Source organism: Lissotriton vulgaris, chromosome 2_1, assembly GCF_964263255.1.
Source record: "Lissotriton vulgaris chromosome 2_1, aLisVul1.2, whole genome shotgun sequence".
In the NCBI taxonomy this organism is placed as follows: Eukaryota; Metazoa; Chordata; class Amphibia; order Caudata; family Salamandridae; genus Lissotriton; species Lissotriton vulgaris.
In genome coordinates, this window is record NC_141687.1 from 2,119,273,660 (window position 1) to 2,119,298,762 (window position 25,103).

Below are 25,103 nucleotides of genomic sequence, written 5' to 3' on the forward strand. Positions count from 1 at the left end.
CATGCCTCTTACCCGAGGATCTTGATCCCGAAGACCGTTGACGACTCTCGGAGCTATGAGGGCTCCGACTCTGCGACCTGTCCCTCGACCTCCTGTGGGACCGGGACCTCGAAAGGCGCAGGCTGACTACCGGAGCTCAAGTCGCTTGCGGGACTGCTCCCACCTAGCCTTAGACGTCAGGGCCTGGCAGTCGGAGCAGGTTTGGTCGTCGTGGTCGAGGCCTAGACACTGTAGACACCAGCGATAGGGGTCGGTAACCAACATCAGTCGGCTGCATTTGGAGCAGGGTTTGAACCTGGGCATCCCTACCGGCACCGTCTGAGTCAATCGACTCGAAAAACAGATCAAAAAGATCAAAGTTTTAGTCAAAAAATGACTAAAAAAGCACTACTTCTCCGGATCTGTGCTTAGCTGGCGCGGAAAAAAGAACTGGCGTCAGCGCGCGAGGGCGGCGTCTAAGTACTCCGGCGACGTCATCCCGGCGCAAACGACGCCGACGACGGACGCGGAGCCGCAGACGACGCCTACCGATGCGCAGGGGTACTGCTACGCAATTGTTTCCGGATCCAGTCTGACGCCTGGGGATATTCTAAGGTAAGGAATCGAATTCTAACCTGTTTCTTTCAGATTTTCAAGATAGTTACATGTGAAATGATTCTAAAGCAAATTATGCTGTATCCTTTACTTGAGCAATTGTGTAGGAATAAGTAAAAAAAAAAAAAAATCCTCCTAAAGTTCTCCTAGACCTGGTGCCCCACCAGTGAGCAGTTACAAGTATCCAACTTAAAGCACACTTCCATTGAAGGAGAATTTAACATTTGGGCTAATATTCTTTATTAAAAAAAAAAAACTTTTGCTTGCGAAATTGAGGATATGGCAAGCCTGGGCTTTTGCCTCAACAGGACAACACCACCTGAAAAAATCTGGATGAAGGCTTATAAAGAATACAAGTTACTGCTATGGCCCAACTACATTCCCACTAACTCTGTGTCCTGTGAAGAATCCTGCTAAAGGTCGTAAGCCACTAAGTTCATGGCTGAGAACGTATATGCCATCTAGAATCAGGATCTTTTATTTACCTTTGTGGAACCAACGCCGAGGCCAAAGAAATCCCTGAGGATGATGTTTACTTGCCAATTACTGCACACATTTCCCCGCAATGTGTTATCCCTTCCAATGCAAAGAAAGCTAAACTACAAAAATCACGACCCAAATTGTGTTCCGATGAACTGGACAACTGATAAGAAAAGAAAAGCAGGAACCATAAAAGGTGCTGAGTAATACTCTGACTTATCACTGACAGCACTGCAGACAACATACAGGACTGAGGCTACCAGTTTAATCACAAGAGTAAATAAAGAATACTTTCAGTTGTTGCACCACTAAAGACGACAATTGATCCAAACAACATTTCCTTGTATACAGGCAAATGATTACACCATTTACTGGCCATTCAGATGTCTTGAACGCAATTATTTTTTGGTGCCTTAATCACATTCTTCACGAATCAAATTACATTTCTCCAAATTCATCTTGCAGCGCACACCTCCTCTCCATAAGCAGAAAATTCAAGTGACAGTTTGCCCCATTATTAAGTTCAATTCCACAAAAATAACCAATAAACTTGAACACTACAAATACATGCTAGTTAAGGGTTATCTAACCTACAGTTGAAGGTTCCTATGGAATAAAGCGTAAAGCTCTGCAGGGGGCTAGATCAGGCACATCCAAACACTGACAATATATAAAACTAACATGGTATCTTTATAAAGCATTTTCACCTCCTACCAATCCTATCCATAAATATATGGATACTCAGGTCCACATTCCCAAGGTTCCAGGCATTGAAACATTTTTCAAAGAGCTTCAGTTTCAATAGCTAATGCAGGTAAAAGCCGAAGTTAGATAAACTTAGCATGGTTTTTCATTGTTAAGTAGCTATGAAACTTCAACTGTTTTGGTTTGTGTGGCAAGCTTATTTGTGTGTCCCTCAGGTTACACATACTATGGCGTTCAAGGTTTACCACCACAGATTATGACCATACCAAATTAGGTCATTTTAGTACAATTTCAAACATGTTCAAGTACTATTTGACACCTCTGATCTATTAAATATGGCCTTTAATATATTTCTTCATATCTGAAATTAAATTGACCATATATTTAACAATGAATTTCATTCCATGTTGCTTTACTTTTTTAATATTTAGTGAGATGCACTAAAGTGACATATGGAAGATTTTGCATATGGATTTGATAACACTTCACTGTTAAGACAGAGCTTACTTGTAAAAAGATGATGATTATTTTTGCGTAATTTATGGGAGCGTTCATATAATTTCCTGGCACTTTTCCGAGATTCTGGGCAAAGTCTCATCCTCATAGTTTTCACACCCTGCTTGGAATCCGGGTTAAGGAAGACCACAATTGGGTACCACTGTGCATAATTCAAACGGTCCACTGCATTAGGAGTTACATCTAATAAAGCATGTTTGTCCTGCAGAAAAAGAAAGTACAGATATAATCAAATAAAAGCAACAAAAATGTGAACAAAATATATCAGTATTACATTGGGAAGGTATAGCCAATATAAAATGTTCCATTTCAAAGAACAAATTATGTCAAGTTTGCGCAAAAATACTCTCAAGCTCATCAATCTTAATATACAATTCTAAAGAAACAAAATCGAAATTCTGCTTGAGCCTTTAACCAGAACTGCACACATACAGGTATTGCACATAAATATTACAATTTTAATGTTTTTAGGTAGTGCTTAACACCCAGCGGTTGTCCTTAAGAAGAGCTGTTATTAAGGAAGAGTTATGTACTGCTCAAACCAATTCTCCATCATGGAAATTCACTCACAAGAAATTCACTCACAATACAAAAGCAGTAGAATACCTGTGCACTTGCAGAATATCTAAAGCACTTTATACAAAATATTTTTGAATGAAAGTCGATTATTATTTGGAGAGGCAAAAGGTCGCACTCAAAGGTTAAGGCCACACTGGCTACATATGTTACACAAGATATCAAATGAGTCAGATGCAAAGTTCCAGGCTCCAATGCTGTAGGCACTGCAGGCGACAGAATCCTGACAGCCCAGCAACAAGTCAGGCTCTAGGATGAACACAGAGGTCATTGACGGCCCAAACAGTCTGGGTGAATGGTCGGTGGCCTTCCCCCGTGAGTGATTCAGCCGACTACAGGTGAAGATGGGGTTGAAGGTGGCGCCCAGCAGAAGAGCGTGATAAGACAGGTGGCCCTGGCCTGACCAGTGGGGCCTAGTGGCGATAGGCCTGGCTCCTGGGTGGGCCTAGACAGACGATTATAGACGGCAGTTGGTGGAGCAAGGAGGCATTAGGCCATCAATAAGGGTAAAGAGACCGGAGACACAAGACTTTTTGTGTCTGTGTCACCAGTGCTTAAGAGAAAGCTACTAATAATATATTAAGAAATGCTGAAGGTACACTGTCAAAAACAGTACCCAAATACACCTCTTGGATTGCTAGTGCTAGGTTACAATTCCAAAAATAAAACAATGCTTTTGTAACAATCATACCCAGAGGTATTCAAAGAGTTAAGCAAACAATCTTGGCTTTTAACTGGATGGGTCCTATAGAAAGAAATATTGTGAAAAAATTATATTAGTAACTATAAATTGTGACAGGCAATCATTTGACACATCAACACAGTAATAGGACTCTTGAATTATCAAGTCCCGCATAAATAAGCCACTTTTACACAAACAAAAACATATTAAACATGTTAAGAAAACGAGACAAACCTTTAGGCACTACCAATGTCCAATTAAATTAAAAACACCAAGCTTATATTTATAAAGTTCCAACGCTTCCATTCCGTTCCGCTCCCAGAATTTGGGTAATTTCGTGTTCCGCAGAGAACGCGGAATTGCCAAAAATTCTGCAATCTGCAGCTTCGCAGAACTTTTTTGCTAGTTCGAACTTTCGAAAATTCGTGTTTGCAGGATATTTCCCCCCGAGCACGCAAACAGCATTCGCGAACCGGTAAAAAGCATCACGAACGGGCAGAACAAGCAATTCCGCATGTTCGCGGAACTCAGCGTGCTCGCAGAGATTTCTTACCATTTCGCGAAGCTTTGCGTGGCGCGACTACGCAAATTCCACCCAACCCTATTTAATAGGCATCATACTGAAGAGCCAAATGTATAAGATTGTGAATTACAATTAAGAATGAAAAAAAAATAACTTACTCTGTCAATAATCTGTTTTATGGTATGAAGGCGGATGATGCCAGAGCTACGTTGATCAGTACCAGCATCTCGTGGTTCATTTCCTAACAGGAAAATATATTTCACAATCATTTCTTTTGTCAGTTAAACAAGACTTTTGTTTGCCCATTGACTTCTTCTGGCCCAAGAAAGATGCATTTGTACTTGCAATAATCACACATCTGCCAGACAATTAAGCATGACAGAATTAGGGTACTTAATTTGCCATTGATTTTTAGACAAACTGTATGCTATATTATGATGATTCATGCAACGAAGATACGATGTTTATATTGGTGTATTCAATTTCCACAAATCTACAGCTTAAATAATCAAAGAGTATGAGAAAATAATTGAGTTGTTCTCTTCAAGATCATCTTATATCGGAACATTATTTTTTAGCCTGCACTTGTTGCCATCAACAGTGTGATCTTTGACATGCCATGAGATGACGCTACTTAGAACTGTCAAAATTCTACATACATCAGCAGAAAAAGTGTCCAGACATTATATTCTGAAATCACCTTGAATTTGTACTACACACTTTTATGCAAGGCTCAAAACTCTTAGCTAACTACAATATACATGAATTGTTGCATTTCAAGATAAGAGAAATACAGCATCTACCATGTTTATAACAAAAAAGTAGAAGGAGACAGACTTGCCTGTAGCATTAGTATTATATCTTGGACATTATGTTTAAATAAACTCAAATCAGAGCTGCCAATGTACGGGATAGGCAGAGAGAAAATGCAACAAAATAAATAATAAAGCAAAACATTTCCTATGTAAAAGCAATTTTTATGATTTTGTTTTTTAATGGGAATGCAAAAAATTAATACCAAAAGCCAGCAAGAACAAATATAATCTTTTAAACACACCACAACATTGCTGCCAATACTAGTTTTCATTAGCCCTTTTTAAAAGAGATAACATTAAATACTACTGCTTCCATAAGCACAGAGCTTCACGTTGAATAATAAGAGGCGCTCACTTTAAGCAGTCAAAGACTTCCATAGTTTCAGCATTCAAAGCTATAATTCCCATTTATTGTTTCTCATTTAAATAGAGGAATAGAAATAGGGGTTTTTACTCAATTGTGCTATACTCGATTTTCAAATTCTATGAAAAGATAAACTAATAAATATTTGCTTAAAGTTGACAATTCTTCAGCTCTATGTGGCGAAAACGTTTTTCTCCATTGTCAACATATTCTGGGGTTACAATTCAGTGTTCATGAATATTATTGAAGATACCAATCCTATGATAGAAACTGAAGTTTTTAATGGAAAGGACTAAGAACCAAAACGCAAACTGAACTATTTTATTCTATGACAAACTATTATGAGCCTCAATTCACACAATAGCTTAACAAAAACCAGCTACCATGCAGTCATGTTCCACAAATATACAATTTAACAAACTGAGGTGAAATGAGTCAGTAAATAATTTCAACAGCCAATCAGTGTAAGCAGATATTAAACCTCTTCTGATCATAATATTCACCAGAGAATAGCAAGATGGAAAATATGAAACTTACTTGCCACCTCATAAACATCTGGTTCCTCCCTTGCAAGTCTCTCTCGTGCCACATCTGCAATCGGGCCAAAGATGACCACTGGCCTAAGAAATCCAGCTGAATAAATGAAATACCAAATATATTTGGCTATCAGTATAAAGTGATATTTTAGTAATACATTTATAGTGTGTTTTATAAAAAGTAAAGACAGGGCCTAAAGGGTTATCCAAGTGGAGAACCGACAAAAGAGTCAATCCAACCTAAATGAAACAGAAATAGTCAATAAATATTTGTGTTATTAAAGTTAAAAGATCTTACATTTTAATAGCTAAGTAAAATGGTGATTAATTAAACAAACCAATTTTCAATAAAACAGGATTCCATGTGTCTTTGACACTGAACCTAAAAAGGCCTACGGTCTGTTTGTGTCTTACATGGAACCTTGAATCTTAAGACAAAGCTGTACATCATAGAGACAGTGCTTTCCAATGAGACAAACCGAGGTTTACCCTTTCCTTTACCCTAACAAAAGAGGAATTTTTAAAACCTTGTTACTACTGCAGTCATGTTAGTGTGCTATTTTCAGATTTGACATGTAAGGTACTTGTATCATTCAGATGAACTTACAGCATTTTACAAATATTATAGAAGCTTTGCGTCAAAGTCCTTAAGTCAATTGCTTCTCTTGGTTCGGAACCTTCAACCATTTACTTAAAGTAGGGTTCTCCAATGTCTATCCTGGAGGGCCGGAGCTATGCCAGATTTTTAGCATATCTACATTTTGATAAATGTAGTTATCCTAAAAAAATGCATGGATCGGGCACTCCCTGACCCACATTGGAGAACCGTGTTTAAGTAAATGGTTGAACCTTGACTTAAAGCATTATCAATCCCATTATGGATCCACCCACAAAGGTATTTTAGTCTCAGTTTTGGGTTCGCTTCTTTGCATGTGTAGGTCTCTATTCCCACTGCAATTCAAGAAGGACCATTTTACATCTGAAATCAGTTGTCAAGTCACTTTGTAGTGTCTAGGAGCAAGCACTAACTAATGTGTGGAAATGGATGCTACCTTTGGCATACATTTTTTAGATGCTTTTGTGTGCTCTCCGGTACAAAAGATTTAATGACATCTCTTGACATTCTTTAATCAATTTTGCTGCTCTATTAGGAAATATTTCCTGGTACAAATGATAACTCTGATATATCTCCTAAAAAGAAGTTCCTTGTAATCTACTCATACCAAGACCATAACTTAAATGTACTAGTGAGCGTTAAAAAATAAATCATTTACGGGTAAAGAGCATGCACACTTTTTTTGCAATGTCTAGAGAGAAGAAATACATATGAGAAAAAGGACAAGTCTATAGAGTTGGCATCCACTGACATAATAAGACCTGTTTTTCAAGTCCGCGAATCATGATTGTTTACTCACTTCACAAAAAAGTATGCTACCTAACATCATACAAATTCCTTTAATTTGTTTGTTTCTTTGTGCTGATGTGCGAATACACCAGCACGATACATAATTTTCCACGTTTTTGGAGTTCCATTAAAACAAAAAACATCAATAAGCCAAAAACACTGTAACCTTTTTTAGAGCTTAAATTGAAAACTGAAATGGAATCTTTGTCACAGATTTTGAACACAATCATAAATGACAATCTTTCAGGGATTTCAGAAGCTGTGCAGTCACATGTGTATGAGATATCTGCATAGTGCAAGCCAAGCCCAGGGAACACCCAGGTTCAATCAGGCAGTTTATATTTTGGGTTCAAGGAGAAGGATCCTGCAAACAGAGAAGACTTCCATGTAGGTTTTTTTCATTCACTCAAAATCTTTTTAGATGAGCTGGAAAAGAGACCATATTGGACTCCTGATTTTAGGTGTTACCCCCTGAGTCTATATTCTATAGTTACCATGCTGCCTCTGTCCCATGAAAATACTTTCAGAACATAGCACAGCAACTGCCTTCTAAAGCTACCATCTTCAGCAGGACAAAAGGTCAAGACACCTTTTCGTCGGTCCTGAGTGACCAGATCAGATCTAACCTTGGTCCTCCTTATAGTTCTAGAAATTCAATCATATTGCAGTCATCTCTATATCTATTCTACCTAAAGACGTTTTACATCAAACTTACTAGATGTTACGCATTCTACATCAACCTTTACCCTTTGATGTCTTATTAAACATGAAGTGCCTCAAACAGCCACCTTTTGTTCCCTCCATGTGCAGGTATCATGCTACATCTTTACATCTGTGATCCAGTAAATATATATGCACTAGTCCCTCATCAATGAGAAAGCATAATGCTTAGAAGGGGAATTTTATTCAATCCAAGGGAACGAAAATGATAGGCTTACTTACCAGTAAGAGTAGTTTTGCAACTTGAAGAGTTTTCTGGATTCACATGCTGTGCATTATTCCGCTATCAAGTGCTTGGGCCTGGAATAGTCTTTTCTTTTGTCTTTGTTGGGCGCAGTCAACCACTATTTGGTCCCCTGTGTTACGTCAGATGGCACCCCAAATGTTCCTGTGAATAGTCTTCATCTTCGGATTCTTTTTTCTTTCTTTTCTGGTATGCTTTCTCTTTGTTCCTGTATCTGGATTTGATTTATAATTTTTTATAAAGCTCGAATGACCTGAGGCATCATGACGCTGCTGCTATTCTTAACGAGAGGGGGAAGGCAAGAAAAAATACAGCAACTCCTATTGACTAAAGAGCCAAGTCTTCAGGGATTTCTGGAATGATAGGAGGACTGTGCATTCCCTTTGATTCATGAGGAGGGAGTTCCATAGTCTTGCCACCCTCTGGACAAAACTCCTAACTCCGCATGAAGCTCATTTGACATTAGGTAATACTAATAGTTTTGCCTCTGAGGATCTTAGTTTCCTAAGAGGGTTGTACCAGACATATTTCTCATGAAGGGAATAAGGACCAATATTGTGCAGTGCTTTAAAGGCAATACAGAGCCCCTTAAACTGACTGACTGAAACATTTATAAAGCGCTCGAATGCCGCGGCGTCTTGGCGCTGTAGTACAAGAAAGCGGTGTGAGCAAGCTTCTACTACAGAGAGAAAAGCCAGGTTTTCAGTGCTTTTCTGAAACACATTTTGGATTTTTGTGAGCGCTGTAGGAGAGTAGGGTCTGCAATCCTATGATCACCCAGATTTTTTGCTTTTGTTTCACTGGTTTACGACTTTCTCTGGCTGTGGGCCTGCCAATCAGACCCACAGCCTGGCTGTTCTCTTTCTAAATTACTTCATGTACCCTAGGTGCATCTACCAATTGGTACTGGGCCACCTTATCAGACCCTGTAACTCAGGGCATAGGTGTACCCAGGGCTACCAGGGGCTGCAGCATGTATTATGCCACCCCTGGCTGGCCTCCTAAATTTGACACAACTGGCTGCATGACAGCTGGGGCAAAGTCGTGTAATCACCCTTTGCTGTAGGTGTAGTATACCTATACCTAACCCTAAAATGGACACACAGATTCCTATCAGTCACTCCTATGGCAGGCCTTGACAATCCTGAAGGCAGAGTGCTTGGAATCGTGTGAGATGGTGCTCTGGCATGAGCTGAGCCTGTCTGCAGCTTGCGGAATCAAGTCCTAATAGCTGTTCCATGATATCGCATACCATATACTCTTAAGTGCATTATAATCCTCGCGGTTAAATGCTATCTTTGGTATTGCTTTATCAAAACATGTCGAGTAAGGTGTCATACGAATTGGAATACTAACCCCTCGCCAATCCTGGCGACGGGGTTAGCATTCCACCCTTCTAGAGGGACACGACATGTATGTAACTGTGAACCCCGGTTAAAGTTAACTAAAGCCTCAGCTCCACAAAATGGATGCTGCCACCACAGACACGAGTCTGACCCCCTGCAGCTGGGAGTCCTTCCAGCGAGGGGAGCCTGGACAAAGGGTTTCCTGTCAGGGGCGGTGCTAGCACCGTCCCAGACATGGTTTTGTGTATCCTGGGTAGGCAGGGCTTTACAGGAAGGTGACTGCTGAGTGGCACCCCGGTGCTCACTACGCATAGGCCGGTCTGAACCAGTTCCAGGGGCACACCAGCCCCTGGCCTGGGGAAGTCCAGCATGGCTGAGGGGTGTAACCACCCCCCACCTAGTCCCACCCATAGGCAGGACCTAGTCACCGGGTCAGCCCCCTTTTTTAGTATAAAGATGGGAGCGGGCCCCCTGTTAAAATTAGATCATCTTTGGAATCAAGATACCACTTTCTTCGAAAGGACTTCACGATTTCTTCTTCAAGATTCTCCCTTGTGGCTAAGGAGTAGTCACCCTGCATCCGCAGGCACCATCCTAAAGAACACTGCGGCCCGCTGCAAGTCCTTCATCACGAATCCGACGACCCAGCACGACGAGACCCGGCTTCCCTGGCACCTCTGACCTCTACTCACCTCTACAGCAAAGCTGAGAACCGTGAGTGCGACGAGACCTCAAGGGACCGACGATCGCCAAGACTGCACGACATCTTTATTGCAAGCCCACCGAGTCTTCCACTGGTGAGTGCTTTGGGGTCCGAGAAGCCCCAACCCTGCGCAGCTCCAGCACCCAAGATCAGCCTCCCTGCATCTCCACGATCGGCGTGGGGCCCTTCTGCTGTTTGCTGTGCACCGCGTTGTTTGGCTACTAGCCGGCTGGCTTGTGGCCTTCTGAACGACGCCCGACGACAACTCTTCTGCTGGTCTGGTTGCTCCAGACTGGCCCTTGCTTCCTTCTTCAAGAGAGGCACCCCGGACCCTCCTGGTCCACTCCAGACGCCATTTTAGGTCCACCGCGTGGGCTTGAATTTGCCAAGGCTTTGTTGCCCAATCCTGGGTCCAGCGACGCCGACAGCTTCTATCTTCGTGGGACAGCTCGATCCTCCATCCTGGTCGCCGACAACGCCTCCTGGTCCGTGAGATCTTCGAGTCAAGCGTCACCCACTCACCTAGTCGAGGTGGCTACCATCCGGTGCCCTCCTGGTGCCCACTGACTACTGGCTAGTAGTCTCGAACTTGGTCCCCTCTGCTTTCAGGTGTCATCTATCTTCAAGATCCAGGCTTGGATCCGACTGAACTTTCTTCACTGGTCACCGGCCAGCATCTTTTCTTCCGGCTCCTGGTCCGTCTACGAGGATTCCCGACGTCTTTTCAGACCTATGCAGCTGCAGCCCCTGGGCTAGGTAACTTCGGCATTTCGGTGCCCCAGCATAGCCTCACTATCCAAGGGTCAGAATCTACTTTCGTTTTCTCCCTACCAGGTCGGGTTCGCCCGAGAACACTAACTTTCTATTTCCTAGCTACCATAGACTTTTGTCCCGCATCTCGCGTGAGAGTGCCCACACTGCACCCGAGTCCCCTAGGCCTCCTAGACATAATCTAACGATTCCCTAGTCAAGTCCTAGCGATTCCAAAAGCTATTAATACTGTACTTACCTGCTAGGAATTTCGCATTCCACTTTCAGAGTATATGGTTTTCCGTGCCCCTCGGGCATTTGTATATACTGTGCTAACCTAAGTATTTTTGTAAGAGTTTTGGTTTGTGCTTAGTACCCTGTCCTCATAAAGAGTACAGGGCTGTTGTGATCTTTAATAAATAACTGTTTATTTTCATAACACTTGTGTGGTGTCCTTTCACTGGGTATTCAAGGGGTATATGTGTGGTAAACAGCTGGCTTAACACGCCCTCTCGAGTCTTTAGCCTTAGACTGCTCGTATCCATGCTACTAGGATAGCTGGTCTATAAGGTTGACTTACAACCAATCATCAATAAGGGTTGCTGGACTGATACATAGTGTTCACTAGAATAGTGAGCACTGCATATCAGGCCACCTTCTCACATTGGTGGCAGCGGTGGGATTTGAGCTTGCTGTTGTTTTACCACACGTATCCTAAGAATATCTTGTTGAAAGATCACATAAGTACTGTTAGGTACACATAACTAAAGCTTAGAATACTCTGAGTTCTACTGAACCAGCTGTTGTAGCTCCTCAAGGCTTAGCACACCTTGGCTGCAACTCTTAGCAAGGGATCAGTAGGTAAACACATAGTGTAGGTAGGTGCATCACTTACACCACACTAGAAACAGTATGTCGGACAAAGGAGGAAACACTGAGGTTCCCCTTGTGTCAGTTGACCCTCCACAGGTCATCTCTTCAAGATATACTGCGCTTAGCTTCCATGAGTTACGACAAGTGTGTACCTCTAGGAAGATTAAGCAGGGGTCTAACCCCACAACTGCCTTTCTGATTGGTCTCTTAGAGACTCATGATGCAAGGAGGGCTGGTAACCCAGACCCTTCTAATTCAGATGGCAACATGCCCTCCTTACAGGGTCCCTTTGATGCCCAGGACCATCCTCTTCAGGAAGCAGATGATGCTGATGATGAGGATGATGATTTGGTATCAGGGGATGAGGCAGAAAAGGAACAGGTAGAAGTCAACAGACTAACCAGGTCCAACTTAAGCAGACATGAGATGGGCACTAGGGGACCCTTGGGGCCACTCTCAGGTCAGCTTAACATTGGGAATGGACGAGATAGATCTCTATCAAGAGGCTCTATCAGATCCCTTCATACCAATGGCTCTCAACGTTCCTCTCAAAGGGGAATGACATCTCCCCAGAGGAGAATGTATGAAGCTAAGGAAAAGGCAGCCAACCTGAGGATTGAAAGGGAAGAACTTGCCCTGGCCAAAGAGAGGCTTGCCTTTGCTAGAGAGCAACAATTGAGTGGGACAGTCCCCACTGGTGGCAGCATTGTACCTAGCAATAGGGAAAGGAGTTTTGATACAAAACACCTTGGTAAGATAGTGCCCCCCTTTAAACAAGGGGATGACATCCACAAATGGATTACTGCTTTGGAGAGGGCCTGCACTGTGCAAGGTGTTCCCCCAAGTCAGTGGGCAGCTATCTTGTGGCTCTCCTTTGAGGGTAAAGGAAGAGACAAGCTCCTCACCACAAGGGTGGAGGATGCTAATGATTACCAAGTCTTGAAAAATGCACTGGTTGATGGGTTTGGCCTAACCACTGAGCAGTACAGGGTGCTGTTCAGGGATACCCAGAAAACTCAGTCTCAAGATTGGGCTGACTTTGTAGATTGTGCCACTAAGGCTTTTGAGGGCTGGTTGCTGGGCAGTAAGGTTACTGATTATAAAGGATTGTACAATTTGATGATGAGAGAGCAAATTTTAAACAATTGTCAGAACCAGTTGTTGCATCAGCATCTTGTTGACTCAGATCTGACCTCTCCCCAAGAATTGGGAAAGAAGGCAGACAGATGGGTTAGAACAAGAGTTAAACAGAACCAGGGCCAGAATCAAGGTGGTCAGAAGAAAGCAGACCAGAAGGGTAAAGATTCTAAGGGGGAACAAAATGACCAGAAGTCTTCGACAGGTCCCCAACAACCCAAAGAGGGTGGGGGTCAGGCTCCCCAAAAGAAGAAAGAAGGCCAATCTAAAAGGTGGTGCCAATACTGCAAAAGTAAAACTCACTGGTTTAGTGAGTGCACCAAGAAAGGAGGAGGGCAGACTCCTGCCACTGCAGCCCCTAAGGCACCTGTGCCCCCTAGTACAGCCAGCAGTGGTAGTGCACCTCCCAAGGGTTTAGTAGGGTTAACCCTGGGTTCTGAGGGGTGTGACAACTTAGTTGGTACACTCACTCAGGCTGTCCTTGTTTGTACAGGGGATGTGGATATGTCCCCTGACATAAGTCCCAATACTTTGGGCAAATACAGACAGACACCTTTTATTAATGGAAAAATGGCTCAGGCCTATAGGGACACTTGTGCCAGTGTCACAATGGTGACACCTAGCTTTGTGGACCCTGGACAGATCATGCCAGGTACAGAATTCCTGGTGACCAATGCAAGCAATGTCACTACCAATCATAGTATGGCAATTGTAGCTTTCTCCTGGGGAGGGGTAACTGGCCAAAAGAAGGTTGTAGTTAGTTCAGACCTCCCAGTGGATTGTTTGTTGGGCAATGATTTGGAGTCATCACAATGGTCAGAAGTGGAGCAGAGGACTCATCTGGAAATGTTAGGTTTGCCAGCACATGTGTTTGCTGTGACTAGGTCACAGGCCAGAAGATGCCCCACTGAACAGGTGCTGGATCCTGGAACAATGGACCAGACACCTTCCAAGAAAAAGAGCAGTAGGGTTAAGGCTGTGCCTTCCCCCTTGCCCCAGGTTGTGGATCAAGTCTCAGAGGAGGCTGACCTGCAGGAATTGAGGGAAACTGAGCCTAGAGAGTTTGAACTTGATCAAGTTGAATTCTTGGGTTCAGGGGGACCCTCAAGGGAAGACCTGGGGAAGGACCAGTTAGGCTGCCCTTCTCTTGAACCCCTCAGACAGCAGGCTGCTGCTGAGGCTGCTGGGAACGCCACAGGTACCCACAAGGTATACTGGGAAGATGGACTCCTGTACACTGAGTCAAGAGACCCCAAGCCTGGCATGACCAGGAGGCTGGTTGTACCCTTGTCTCAGAGAGGTTTCCTACTTACCTTGGCCCATGAGATTCCCTTAGCAGGACACTTAGGCCAGACAAAGACTTGGGACAGGCTTGTCTCACACTTTCACTGGCCTCACATGAATGAGGATACCAAGGAGTTTTGTCGCTCCTGTGTCACTTGCCAAGCCAGTGGTAAGTCAGGTGGCACAACAAAGGCCCCCCTTATACCAATGCCTGTGGTGGGGGTGCCCTTTGAAAGAGTGGGGATTGACATTGTTGGTCCAATGGAACCCCAGACAGCATCAGGGCACAAGTTTATACTGGTGGTAGTGGATCATGCCACCAGGTATCCTGAAGCTATTCCACTTAGGACCACCACAGCCCCTGTGGTGGCAAGGGCCCTAGTTGGAGTGTTCTCCAGAGTGGGCTTCCCTAAGGAGGTTGTCTCTGACAGAGGTGCAAACTTCATGTCAAGCTATTTAACTGCTATGTGGAAGGAGTGTGGTGTCAATTACAAATTCACTACACCCTATCACCCACAATGCAATGGGCTTGTTGAAAGGTTCAACAGGACCCTAAAAGGGATGATTCATGGACTACCTGAAACACTCAGGCGTAGATGGGATGTCCTGATGCCCTGCCTTCTGTTTGCTTACAGAGAGGTCCCACAAAAGGGGGTTGGCTACAGCCCTTTTGAACTTTTGTATGGGCATCCTGTGAGAGGCCCCTTGTGTTTGGTGAAGGAAGGATGGGAGAGACCTCTCAAAAAGCCTGCAACCAACATAATGGACTATGTACTTGGTCTCCGCTCCAGGATGGCTGAGTATATGGAGAAGGCATCAGAAAACCTTAAGGCCAGTCAAGAACTTCAAAAAGCTTGGCATGACCAAAAGGCTGTCCTGACTGTTTATCAGCCTGGACAGAAGGTGTGGGTGCTGGAGCCAGTGGCCCCAGCAGCACTCAAAGACAAATGGTCGGGGCCCCACACAATCCTTGAGCAAAAGGGAGAGGTCACCTACCTGGTGGACCTTGGAACTCCCAGGAGTCCCCATAGGGTACTCCATGTCAACAGGCTCAAAGCATATGTCGACAGGAAGGACATGAGCTTGCTTATGGCCATAGATGAGGGACAGGAGGAAGAGAGTGACCCTCTCCCAGACCTGCTCACTCAGAATCCTGATGATGGGTCAGTAGATGGTGTTGTCTTTTGTGGCAGCCTCTCTGAACATCAGCAGAAAGACTGTAAACAGGTTCTTCAGTCTTTCAGACATATGTTCTCTCTGACACCCAGTCAGACCAATTGGTGTACCCATGAGGTTGACACTGGTGACAGCCTGCCAGTCAAGAGTAAAATCTACAGGCAGCCTGATCATGTTAGAGACTGCATAAAAACTGAAGTGCAGAAAATGTTGGAATTGGGAGTCATTGAACCCTCAGATAGCCCTTGGGCTAGTCCAGTAGTTCTAGTGCCAAAGCCTCACACCCAAGATGGTAAGAGAGAGATGAGGTTTTGCGTAGACTACAGGGGTCTCAATGCAGTCACTAAGACTGATGCCCATCCAATACCAAGGGCAGATGAACTTATAGATAGATTGGCTTCTGCCAACTACTTAAGTACATTTGACTTAACAGCTGGGTATTGGCAAATCAGGTTAGCTGAGGATGCCAAACCCAAAACAGCATTTTCAACCCCTGGTGGGCATTATCAATTTGTGGTAATGCCCTTTGGTCTGAAAAATGCACCTGCCACCTTCCAAAGGTTGGTGAATCAAGTCCTTACTGGGCTGGATGACTACTGTGCAGCATATCTAGATGATATTGCTGTCTTTAGCTCCACCTGGGAGGATCACCTGGTCCACCTGAGGAAAGTGTTAGAGGCTCTGCAAGCAGCAGGCCTCACTATCAAGGCCACCAAGTGCCAGATAGGGCAGACACAGGTTGTATACCTGGGCCACCTTGTAGGTGGAGGCCAGGTTCAGCCACTGGAGAGCAAAATACAGTCAATCAGGGACTGGGCTCCTCCAACCACCCAGACTCAGGTTCGAGCTTTCTTGGGCCTGACTGGATACTACAGAAAATTTGTCAGGAACTATGGTTCCATTGTGACACCATTAAATGAACTGACAAGTAAGAAAATGCCAAAAAAGGTTCAGTGGACAGCAGGCTGTCAAAAAGCATTCGATGACCTAAAGCAGGCCATGTGCACAGCACCTATCCTTAAGAGTCCAGACTACTCCAAACCATTCATTGTCCAAACAGATGCTTCTGAGTTGGGTGTGGGAGCTGTTCTTTCTCAACTGAATTTTGATGGTCAGGATCAGCCCATTGCTTTTATAAGCAGAAGGCTGACCCCCAGAGAGAAGAATTGGTCAGCTATTGAGAGGGAGGCCTTTGCTGTGGTTTGGGCCCTGAAGAAGCTGAGGCCATACTTGTTTGGCACTCACTTCAAGATTCAGACCGACCATAAGCCCCTCTTGTGGCTAAATCAGATGAAGGGTGAAAACCCCAAACTGCTTAGGTGGTCCATTTCCCTACAGGGGATGGACTTTACAGTGGAACATAGACCTGGTACTGATCATGGCAATGCCGATGGGCTCTCCAGATATTTCCACTTAGAACAAGAAGACTCACCTGGTCAAGGTTAGCTTATTGTCCCAAAGTTTGGGGGGGGGTCATGTAGGAGAGTAGGGTCTGCAATCCTATGATCACCCAGATTTTTTGCTTTTGTTTCACTGGTTTACGACTTTCTCTGGCTGTGGGCCTGCCAATCAGACCCACAGCCTGGCTGTTCTCTTTCTAAATTACTTCATGTACCCTAGGTGCATCTACCAATTGGTACTGGGCCACCTTATCAGACCCTGTAACTCAGGGCATAGGTGTACCCAGGGCTACCAGGGGCTGCAGCATGTATTATGCCACCCCTGGCTGGCCTCCTAAATTTGACACAACTGGCTGCATGACAGCTGGGGCAAAGTCGTGTAATCACCCTTTGCTGTAGGTGTAGTATACCTATACCTAACCCTAAAATGGACACACAGATTCCTATCAGTCACTCCTATGGCAGGCCTTGACAATCCTGAAGGCAGAGTGCTTGGAATCGTGTGAGATGGTGCTCTGGCATGAGCTGAGCCTGTCTGCAGCTTGCGGAATCAAGTCCTAATAGCTGTTCCATGATATCGCATACCATATACTCTTAAGTGCATTATAATCCTCGCGGTTAAATGCTATCTTTGGTATTGCTTTATCAAAACATGTCGAGTAAGGTGTCATACGAATTGGAATACTAACCCCTCGCCAATCCTGGCGACGGGGTTAGCATTCCACCCTTCTAGAGGGACACGACATGTATGTAACTGTGAACCCCGGTTAAAGTTAACTAAAGCCTCAGCTCCACAAAATGGATGCTGCCACCACAGACACGAGTCTGACCCCCTGCAGCTGGGAGTCCTTCCAGCGAGGGGAGCCTGGACAAAGGGTTTCCTGTCAGGGGCGGTGCTAGCACCGTCCCAGACATGGTTTTGTGTATCCTGGGTAGGCAGGGCTTTACAGGAAGGTGACTGCTGAGTGGCACCCCGGTGCTCACTACGCATAGGCCGGTCTGAACCAGTTCCAGGGGCACACCAGCCCCTGGCCTGGGGAAGTCCAGCATGGCTGAGGGGTGTAACCACCCCCCACCTAGTCCCACCCATAGGCAGGACCTAGTCACCGGGTCAGCCCCCTTTTTTAGTATAAAGATGGGAGCGGGCCCCCTGTTAAAATTAGATCATCTTTGGAATCAAGATACCACTTTCTTCGAAAGGACTTCACGATTTCTTCTTCAAGATTCTCCCTTGTGGCTAAGGAGTAGTCACCCTGCATCCGCAGGCACCATCCTAAAGAACACTGCGGCCCGCTGCAAGTCCTTCATCACGAATCCGACGACCCAGCACGACGAGACCCGGCTTCCCTGGCACCTCTGACCTCTACTCACCTCTACAGCAAAGCTGAGAACCGTGAGTGCGACGAGACCTCAAGGGACCGACGATCGCCAAGACTGCACGACATCTTTATTGCAAGCCCACCGAGTCTTCCACTGGTGAGTGCTTTGGGGTCCGAGAAGCCCCAACCCTGCGCAGCTCCAGCACCCAAGATCAGCCTCCCTGCATCTCCACGATCGGCGTGGGGCCCTTCTGCTGTTTGCTGTGCACCGCGTTGTTTGGCTACTAGCCGGCTGGCTTGTGGCCTTCTGAACGACGCCCGACGACAACTCTTCTGCTGGTCTGGTTGCTCCAGACTGGCCCTTGCTTCCTTCTTCAAGAGAGGCACCCCGGACCCTCCTGGTCCACTCCAGACGCCATTTTAGGTCCACCGCGTGGGCTTGAATTTGCCAAGGCTTTGTTGCCCAATCCTGGGTCCAGCGACGCCGACAGCTTCTATCTTCGTGGGACAGCTCGATCCTCCATCCTGGTCGCCGACAACGCCTCCTGGTCCGTGAGATCTTCGAGTCAAGCGTCACCCACTCACCTAGTCGAGGTGGCTACCATCCGGTGCCCTCCTGGTGCCCACTGACTACTGGCTAGTAGTCTCGAACTTGGTCCCCTCTGCTTTCAGGTGTCATCTATCTTCAAGATCCAGGCTTGGATCCGACTGAACTTTCTTCACTGGTCACCGGCCAGCATCTTTTCTTCCGGCTCCTGGTCCGTCTACGAGGATTCCCGACGTCTTTTCAGACCTATGCAGCTGCAGCCCCTGGGCTAGGTAACTTCGGCATTTCGGTGCCCCAGCATAGCCTCACTATCCAAGGGTCAGAATCTACTTTCGTTTTCTCCCTACCAGGTCGGGTTCGCCCGAGAACACTAACTTTCTATTTCCTAGCTACCATAGACTTTTGTCCCGCATCTCGCGTGAGAGTGCCCACACTGCACCCGAGTCCCCTAGGCCTCCTAGACATAATCTAACGATTCCCTAGTCAAGTCCTAGCGATTCCAAAAGCTATTAATACTGTACTTACCTGCTAGGAATTTCGCATTCCACTTTCAGAGTATATGGTTTTCCGTGCCCCTCGGGCATTTGTATATACTGTGCTAACCTAAGTATTTTTGTAAGAGTTTTGGTTTGTGCTTAGTACCCTGTCCTCATAAAGAGTACAGGGCTGTTGTGATCTTTAATAAATAACTGTTTATTTTCATAACACTTGTGTGGTGTCCTTTCACTGGGTATTCAAGGGGTATATGTGTGGTAAACAGCTGGCTTAACACGCCCTCTCGAGTCTTTAGCCTTAGACTGCTCGTATCCATGCTACTAGGATAGCTGGTCTATAAGGTTGACTTACAACCAATCATCAATAAGGGTTGCTGGACTGATACATAGTGTTCACTAGAATAGTGAGCACTGCATATCAGGCCACCTTCTCACAAGCGCAATGCGGGGGGCAGAGAGTTCCACAATCTAGCGGCTTGGTAGGAAAAGGATTTTCCACCCCAGCGAGCTCTCCTAATTCTAGGTTGGCGAATTAAGTCTTGGTTGGCTGATCTCAAGGTGCGTGCTGGCAAGTACAGAGGAAGGAGTTAAACCCCATCCTCCTTGCCACTGGAAGCCAGTGCAGGTTGATCAAGGCCGTGATGCTGATTGATATTTTGGAATTCTTGCAATAAGCTGAGTAGAGGTATTTTGCCAGAGTCTGTTGGTGAGCAAATCTGGTGCTCACCAGAGACAGTCTTGTTGGGGAAGGCAGGGCAAGTCCTCCGGGTTCTGGGGGGCTGCTGGCTGCAGGATACACCGGGATTCCGCTGGAGCCAGTCGAGGTCAGGACATGCTGGTTGGCTGGGGTCAAGCCAGTTGGTGTCCTCCTCTTCTTCCTTCAGCACGGCTCTTCGGTCCTTCTTATTCTTCTGTCTGTTTGACTGAGGAGGCAAGGTTTGGGGTTTCCCCTAAATACATTTAGGGGCGTTTCAGGTAGGTACAGGGTGGGACCAATGGGTCCCTTCCATGGGGTGTGTACACCCCATTTTATGCCACCCTGCAGTGGGAAGGGGCATAAGACTCACTCTGGTTCACTGGGTTCCCCCATCTTCAAGATGGCAGGTACTGAGAGTTGTGCTTTGCCTCGCCTACCCCACCTGAGGGGTGGGGTTGGCAAAGGTGGGAACACATCTCCTCCTATCTTGGTTTTCCCGCCAATTCTCCTCCCCAAAGTGGGGGTTAGAAACTGTGCTGGAGCAGCAAATGGCTGGGTCAGCTGACAAAGGCAGCAAGCCTTTGAAACCCCCCCGTTCGTGGACCCTGCCTTTCCTAGGAGGAGGAAGAGGCTTGGCACCTCTGCCCAGGATGTGCTTTGATTCAGGATCCTGAGAGCGGGAGGTTCTCGACCCCGGGGTCCAGAAACATGTCTGGGCTAATTGGGTGTGCAACCGTACAGTTTTAGGAAAAGTACATCGGCCCTGGGTACCCGTTTGGCAGGAACCCCAGGCACACTTAGCCAAAAAAGCATCAACATCAGGCAAAAACTGGGAGGCAACAATGCAAAAAGTGGCACTATCCTACAAAGTGCACTCTATTTAGGTCGATCCTGGGCAGCACATTTGCTGCTCTGCGAGGCATGCTGTATTCAGGAATAGACTTGAAGCTCCGCACATTTTTCGCTCCTCTTTTCAATTAGCTCCTGTTACTTTTCTTTCTAAATGGTTGCTTTTGATTCATGAACAGGCTCAGCAGTCCCTCATTAGTACGCCTTGTCTAAAATTGTAACATCCCATGAGGACTAGACCTTTTACTTGTGTTATTAATCGGTATGTTTTATTTAGCCTGTGAGCGCTATTTTCTCGAATGGTTTCTTCTATTTCACCCAGGACAAGCTTTCTTTTAACGAAGCATGGCGCCTGCTTTTATATATTTTTTTAGCAATGGCGAATGTGTCATTTACAAAACTAGCTTCTTTTGTAATGGCGGTCATGTCATATTTACAAAACAAGCTTGCGCCTTTTAATCGACATTTAAAAAAAATTTCAGGGATGTCCACTTCAACTCTAGCGGCCACGCTCCTTTCTTTCTTTAGTTTGCCAGCGCGGTCCACATTAACTATAGCATCTGCGCACCTTTCATTATTTACATTGCCAGCGTAGTCTGCTTTTACTACAGCGGCTGCGCTCCATTCTTGATTTACTTTGCCATGGCGTTCCGCTTGAACTATATAGTCTGCTATCTTTTATTTTTATCGGGTTACTAGCCAATGGTGGCCGTACGCAAGGAGTGGGAAGGTGTGCATTTTACACAAAAAGGTGTGCGGCCACCATTGGCGAATACTCCGTACTCACCGATCTCTTAAATCTCCTGTGCCGTGCCAAACACCAACATACCCCTCCCACTTGCCTGCTCACCACCACCCCAAGGTTGAGAGTTTAAGCTATTGGCATTGTAAATACCAATACCTTTTATTTATGTGTTAGTATTCTAAACAGATGAATATAAGGTATCGTCATTTATAACGCCAACATCTTGAACTCTAGCAAATGCGAGACCTATTGCATTGCAAATGCTTCTTTTGATAGTGGCTACTGCTCTGTTTACCCAGACTGTGAGGTAGAGGCACTGTGCCCTCTAGTCACGGAACATATGCGTATCAGCTCCTCATGTAAAAGATATGTTCATCCTGATTGGATCATATCCATCAATGTCCATCAACTGTTGGAAATGTCCGTCTGCACAACTATGCTCTTCCGTCTCCTACCCAAAATGTTTTTTTTCTGGTAGATAAACAAGGTGGTATGCGAAATCCTTTCTAAAACCTATTCCGAAATGCATTGTTCCCATCTCCCAGTATAACAGGAACTACTAGGTATGAAATGCACATCACCAGCTAAGCCATAAAGGAAATGATAATCCTCCTCCATCCCAGATAGTAACCAAGGCAGGAAGCATACACATTTTAGAAAACTACCAGACAAGAAAATGCTTTTCCAGTACTGGAGGAGTCTCAGTATTTAATAATTGAATGATGCAATTGACGCAGGCTGCTCAGGAGCTATGAGAATGTCCTGGTGCTTCTAGCCAGTATGACTGGGATGAGGTAATGATCCATCACCTTCAAATATAAAGACATTTTAGCTGGCTTCATCTCTGATCTGCACTCACCATCCCTGCTGCCACTGTTGAAATTTGTATCATTCTTTAAACCCTCCCCATCACCTTATCCCTATACCAGTATGAAGTCTGGTCCTATTGGTGGTGGGAAGTCCCCCTAAATCCAGAATAGTGGAATTTATCCTCCACCTGCTATGGTTTCAGATGAATTGCTCTGACTTTGAACTGTGTGGTCTCACATTTGGCTTTCATATAGCAAACTGTGAGATAGTGGCTACAAAGAAACAAACTCTGGAAAGTTAAAGCAAAGAAGAGCATACAAAGTTTGCTTTCCTATAAAACATAATTTGGAATTAATCCAACAACAGAGCCCCTAAGAATAGTTGGAAATGGGGGCTAAGAGCACACGTTAAAGGAAATGAGCTAGGGTTTAATTTATAATCCACAAACCAAACCTTCATACAGTGAAAAGAAGCACATTTAATTGCATAACATCAAAGGCAATAACAATTTCCAGCGTTCAGGATGAATGATTCTGTAGATAACAGAGTTCGCTATGCTCCAACAGTGAATATTAGTGAGAATGGGTTGATAAGTAACAAAGTAGCCTTAAGTAATTATATCAGTTTTAAAACTGTGACAATGGACTAAAAGAACATGTAGTCTTAAGACTGTCATGTCAAAATATAAAACTAAACATACACTTTCAGCACTGACTTTGAATCCTTCAAAAGAAAACTGGGCTTTTTGCATCATCTGCTCTCCTTTATGGAATAATGGTAGTAGATGTGAATCAGTTTTTATTGGGCTGGAAGCTCAGTTTTACTAGCTGGGTGAGAGTCTTCCAGATTATTATTCATTGCATTTGGCCCTATTTTTTTCTCCTTTTTGTATTTGGTCTATTTACACATTATTGTTGGAATGTATTGTTTTGTTATTTGTTTCTGTTGCTTTCAAGCTTATTGCCATTCTCACTGTTGAGCGTCAAACAATAAACGTAACATTTGCTATACATAGATTATCACCTCCAGAATACCATGCTTTCAGAACCAGATACAGTTATATACAAACCTATGTAAAATAAAACAAACTTTTATGTGGAGCAGCTGCAGTTCAAAATCTATTCCTACAGCAAAAGATGAGGAACAATAAAATGCTTCAGTCAAGGGGCAGATTTTGAAATATCCCGGACTACCCATTGAGATTAATCCTTTCAATTTGAAACACAAGGATTAAATAAACTTTAGACAATGTTACCTTCTCGAAGTACAACACGTTCATATGCAGGAAATTTGGTCTGAACTGGTTGAGCAGAAAGATCTTCTCTACTTTTACGAAGATTTCTCTTTGAACTTCTAAGACCACGAAACCGCCAAAAGTCTGCCCGATCGCCTCCTGCGGTCTTTGGAAGTGTGTACTGTACACTAGCCAACTGCTCAGCTCTGCCCAGAAAAAACACATTCAACAACACAGAAAATTATACAGATTCACAAACATTATCAAGTAACAACACAATGTAATTATTTAATTATTCTGAAGTTAGAAAAAAAAACTATGATACATTCCAATCTGTTTCATTTAGTAAATGAAATTACCAAGACAGCAAAACATTTTGGCCAAATATAGATGGACAGACTAAAAACGGGGTCTGAGGCAAGAACAATTTAATTTTTAAACCAAAACAATTGTGACCACAAGGAAACAATAAAAAGGGAATGGTGGATATGCGTCAATTTAAAACTAAGGGAATGCCACTGGTGTTTGCGAATTTCAATAAGGATCAACAAGGGCCAGGAACGGCACTGTTTTGGAAGCCAATGCCTAAAAAAAAAAAATTGCTCCTGGATATATAAACAAAATATAATCGGAAATGCTTTTATAAGACTTTGCTCCTTTTCTAGACTGCACAAGTTTTGATTCTTCATTTGACCACATTAAGATCAAGTTAATAAAAAGGCACTACAACTACATAGATTAGTACTTTGTCTAAACTGACATTACCACTGACAAAAAATAAAATAATACAGTTGGTTAGTTAATGGCTTTTATACATCTGTGGAGTAGCCTCTTCCCAGCAAAGTGAATGAATGACTTTTATTCAGCTTTGAAACAAGTAGGAGATAGAGGGGAGGTATTAAAGAATCCTTATGAAATAAAACTAAATAACATTTGGAATGAATTACAAATATTGTCATGCTATTTATTGCTCTGTATGTATGTATTGTATGTATTGGCATTTATATAGCGCACTACTTACCCGTAGGGTCCCAAGGCGCTTCGACCGCTGCGAAACCCTTCCTGGCTTCCCTGAGAGATGGTCCCTTAATGGGTATCTCCAGGGTGAGACCAGGCATCCCCGGCGGTCTGGTGGGGCCGTTAGTGAAGATGAGGCAAGCTAATGCCCAGAGTTGCCGAGTGTGATCACTGATCAGAGTGGGCACCGAGGCGAGAGAATTATCGAGTCCGCTGACCCTGGTCCAGAAACCTGCCGCGCCGGGAATCGAACCCTGGTCCCAGGCCGTCCTCTGCTCTCGGGTCTGCCGCCTCTAACCAGTGAGCCACACTACTTCACACTACACACTGAGATTGGGTACCGGTAAATTCTATAGAAATTATATTAAAAACTTTTCTTAAGCAAGTAGTGGACCACTAAGTAGTGGACCACAACTTAGTAAAAATAACAATGGGTGTGTGCGAGCATACAGCGTAGATGAGTATGGGACTGGAGAGGAAGGAAAGGAGGACTGTGAGAGGGGATAGATGTGAGAAAGATAGGAGCTTAAAGGAGAGACACTGAGTGCGCATGGGGGAGACA

At 44.5% G+C, this 25,103-nt stretch overlaps 1 protein-coding gene across 6 annotated transcripts in view; it reads right to left on the reverse strand.

The window, feature by feature from the left end:
• Positions 1 to 25,103, reverse strand: part of TJP1 (tight junction protein 1) — a 707,329-nt gene that overhangs the window by 255,684 nt on the left and 426,542 nt on the right. For all 6 annotated transcript variants that reach the window (XM_086958396.1, XM_086958395.1, XM_086958394.1 and 3 more), the window contains exons 14-17: positions 23,546 to 23,730; positions 5,793 to 5,888; positions 4,235 to 4,317; positions 2,287 to 2,497 (exon numbers count right to left, since the gene is read on the reverse strand). In XM_086958396.1, the coding sequence (XP_086814522.1) occupies positions 2,287 to 2,497; positions 4,235 to 4,317; positions 5,793 to 5,888; positions 23,546 to 23,730 (575 nt within the window). The remainder of the gene's footprint in view (positions 1 to 2,286; positions 2,498 to 4,234; positions 4,318 to 5,792; positions 5,889 to 23,545; positions 23,731 to 25,103) is intronic.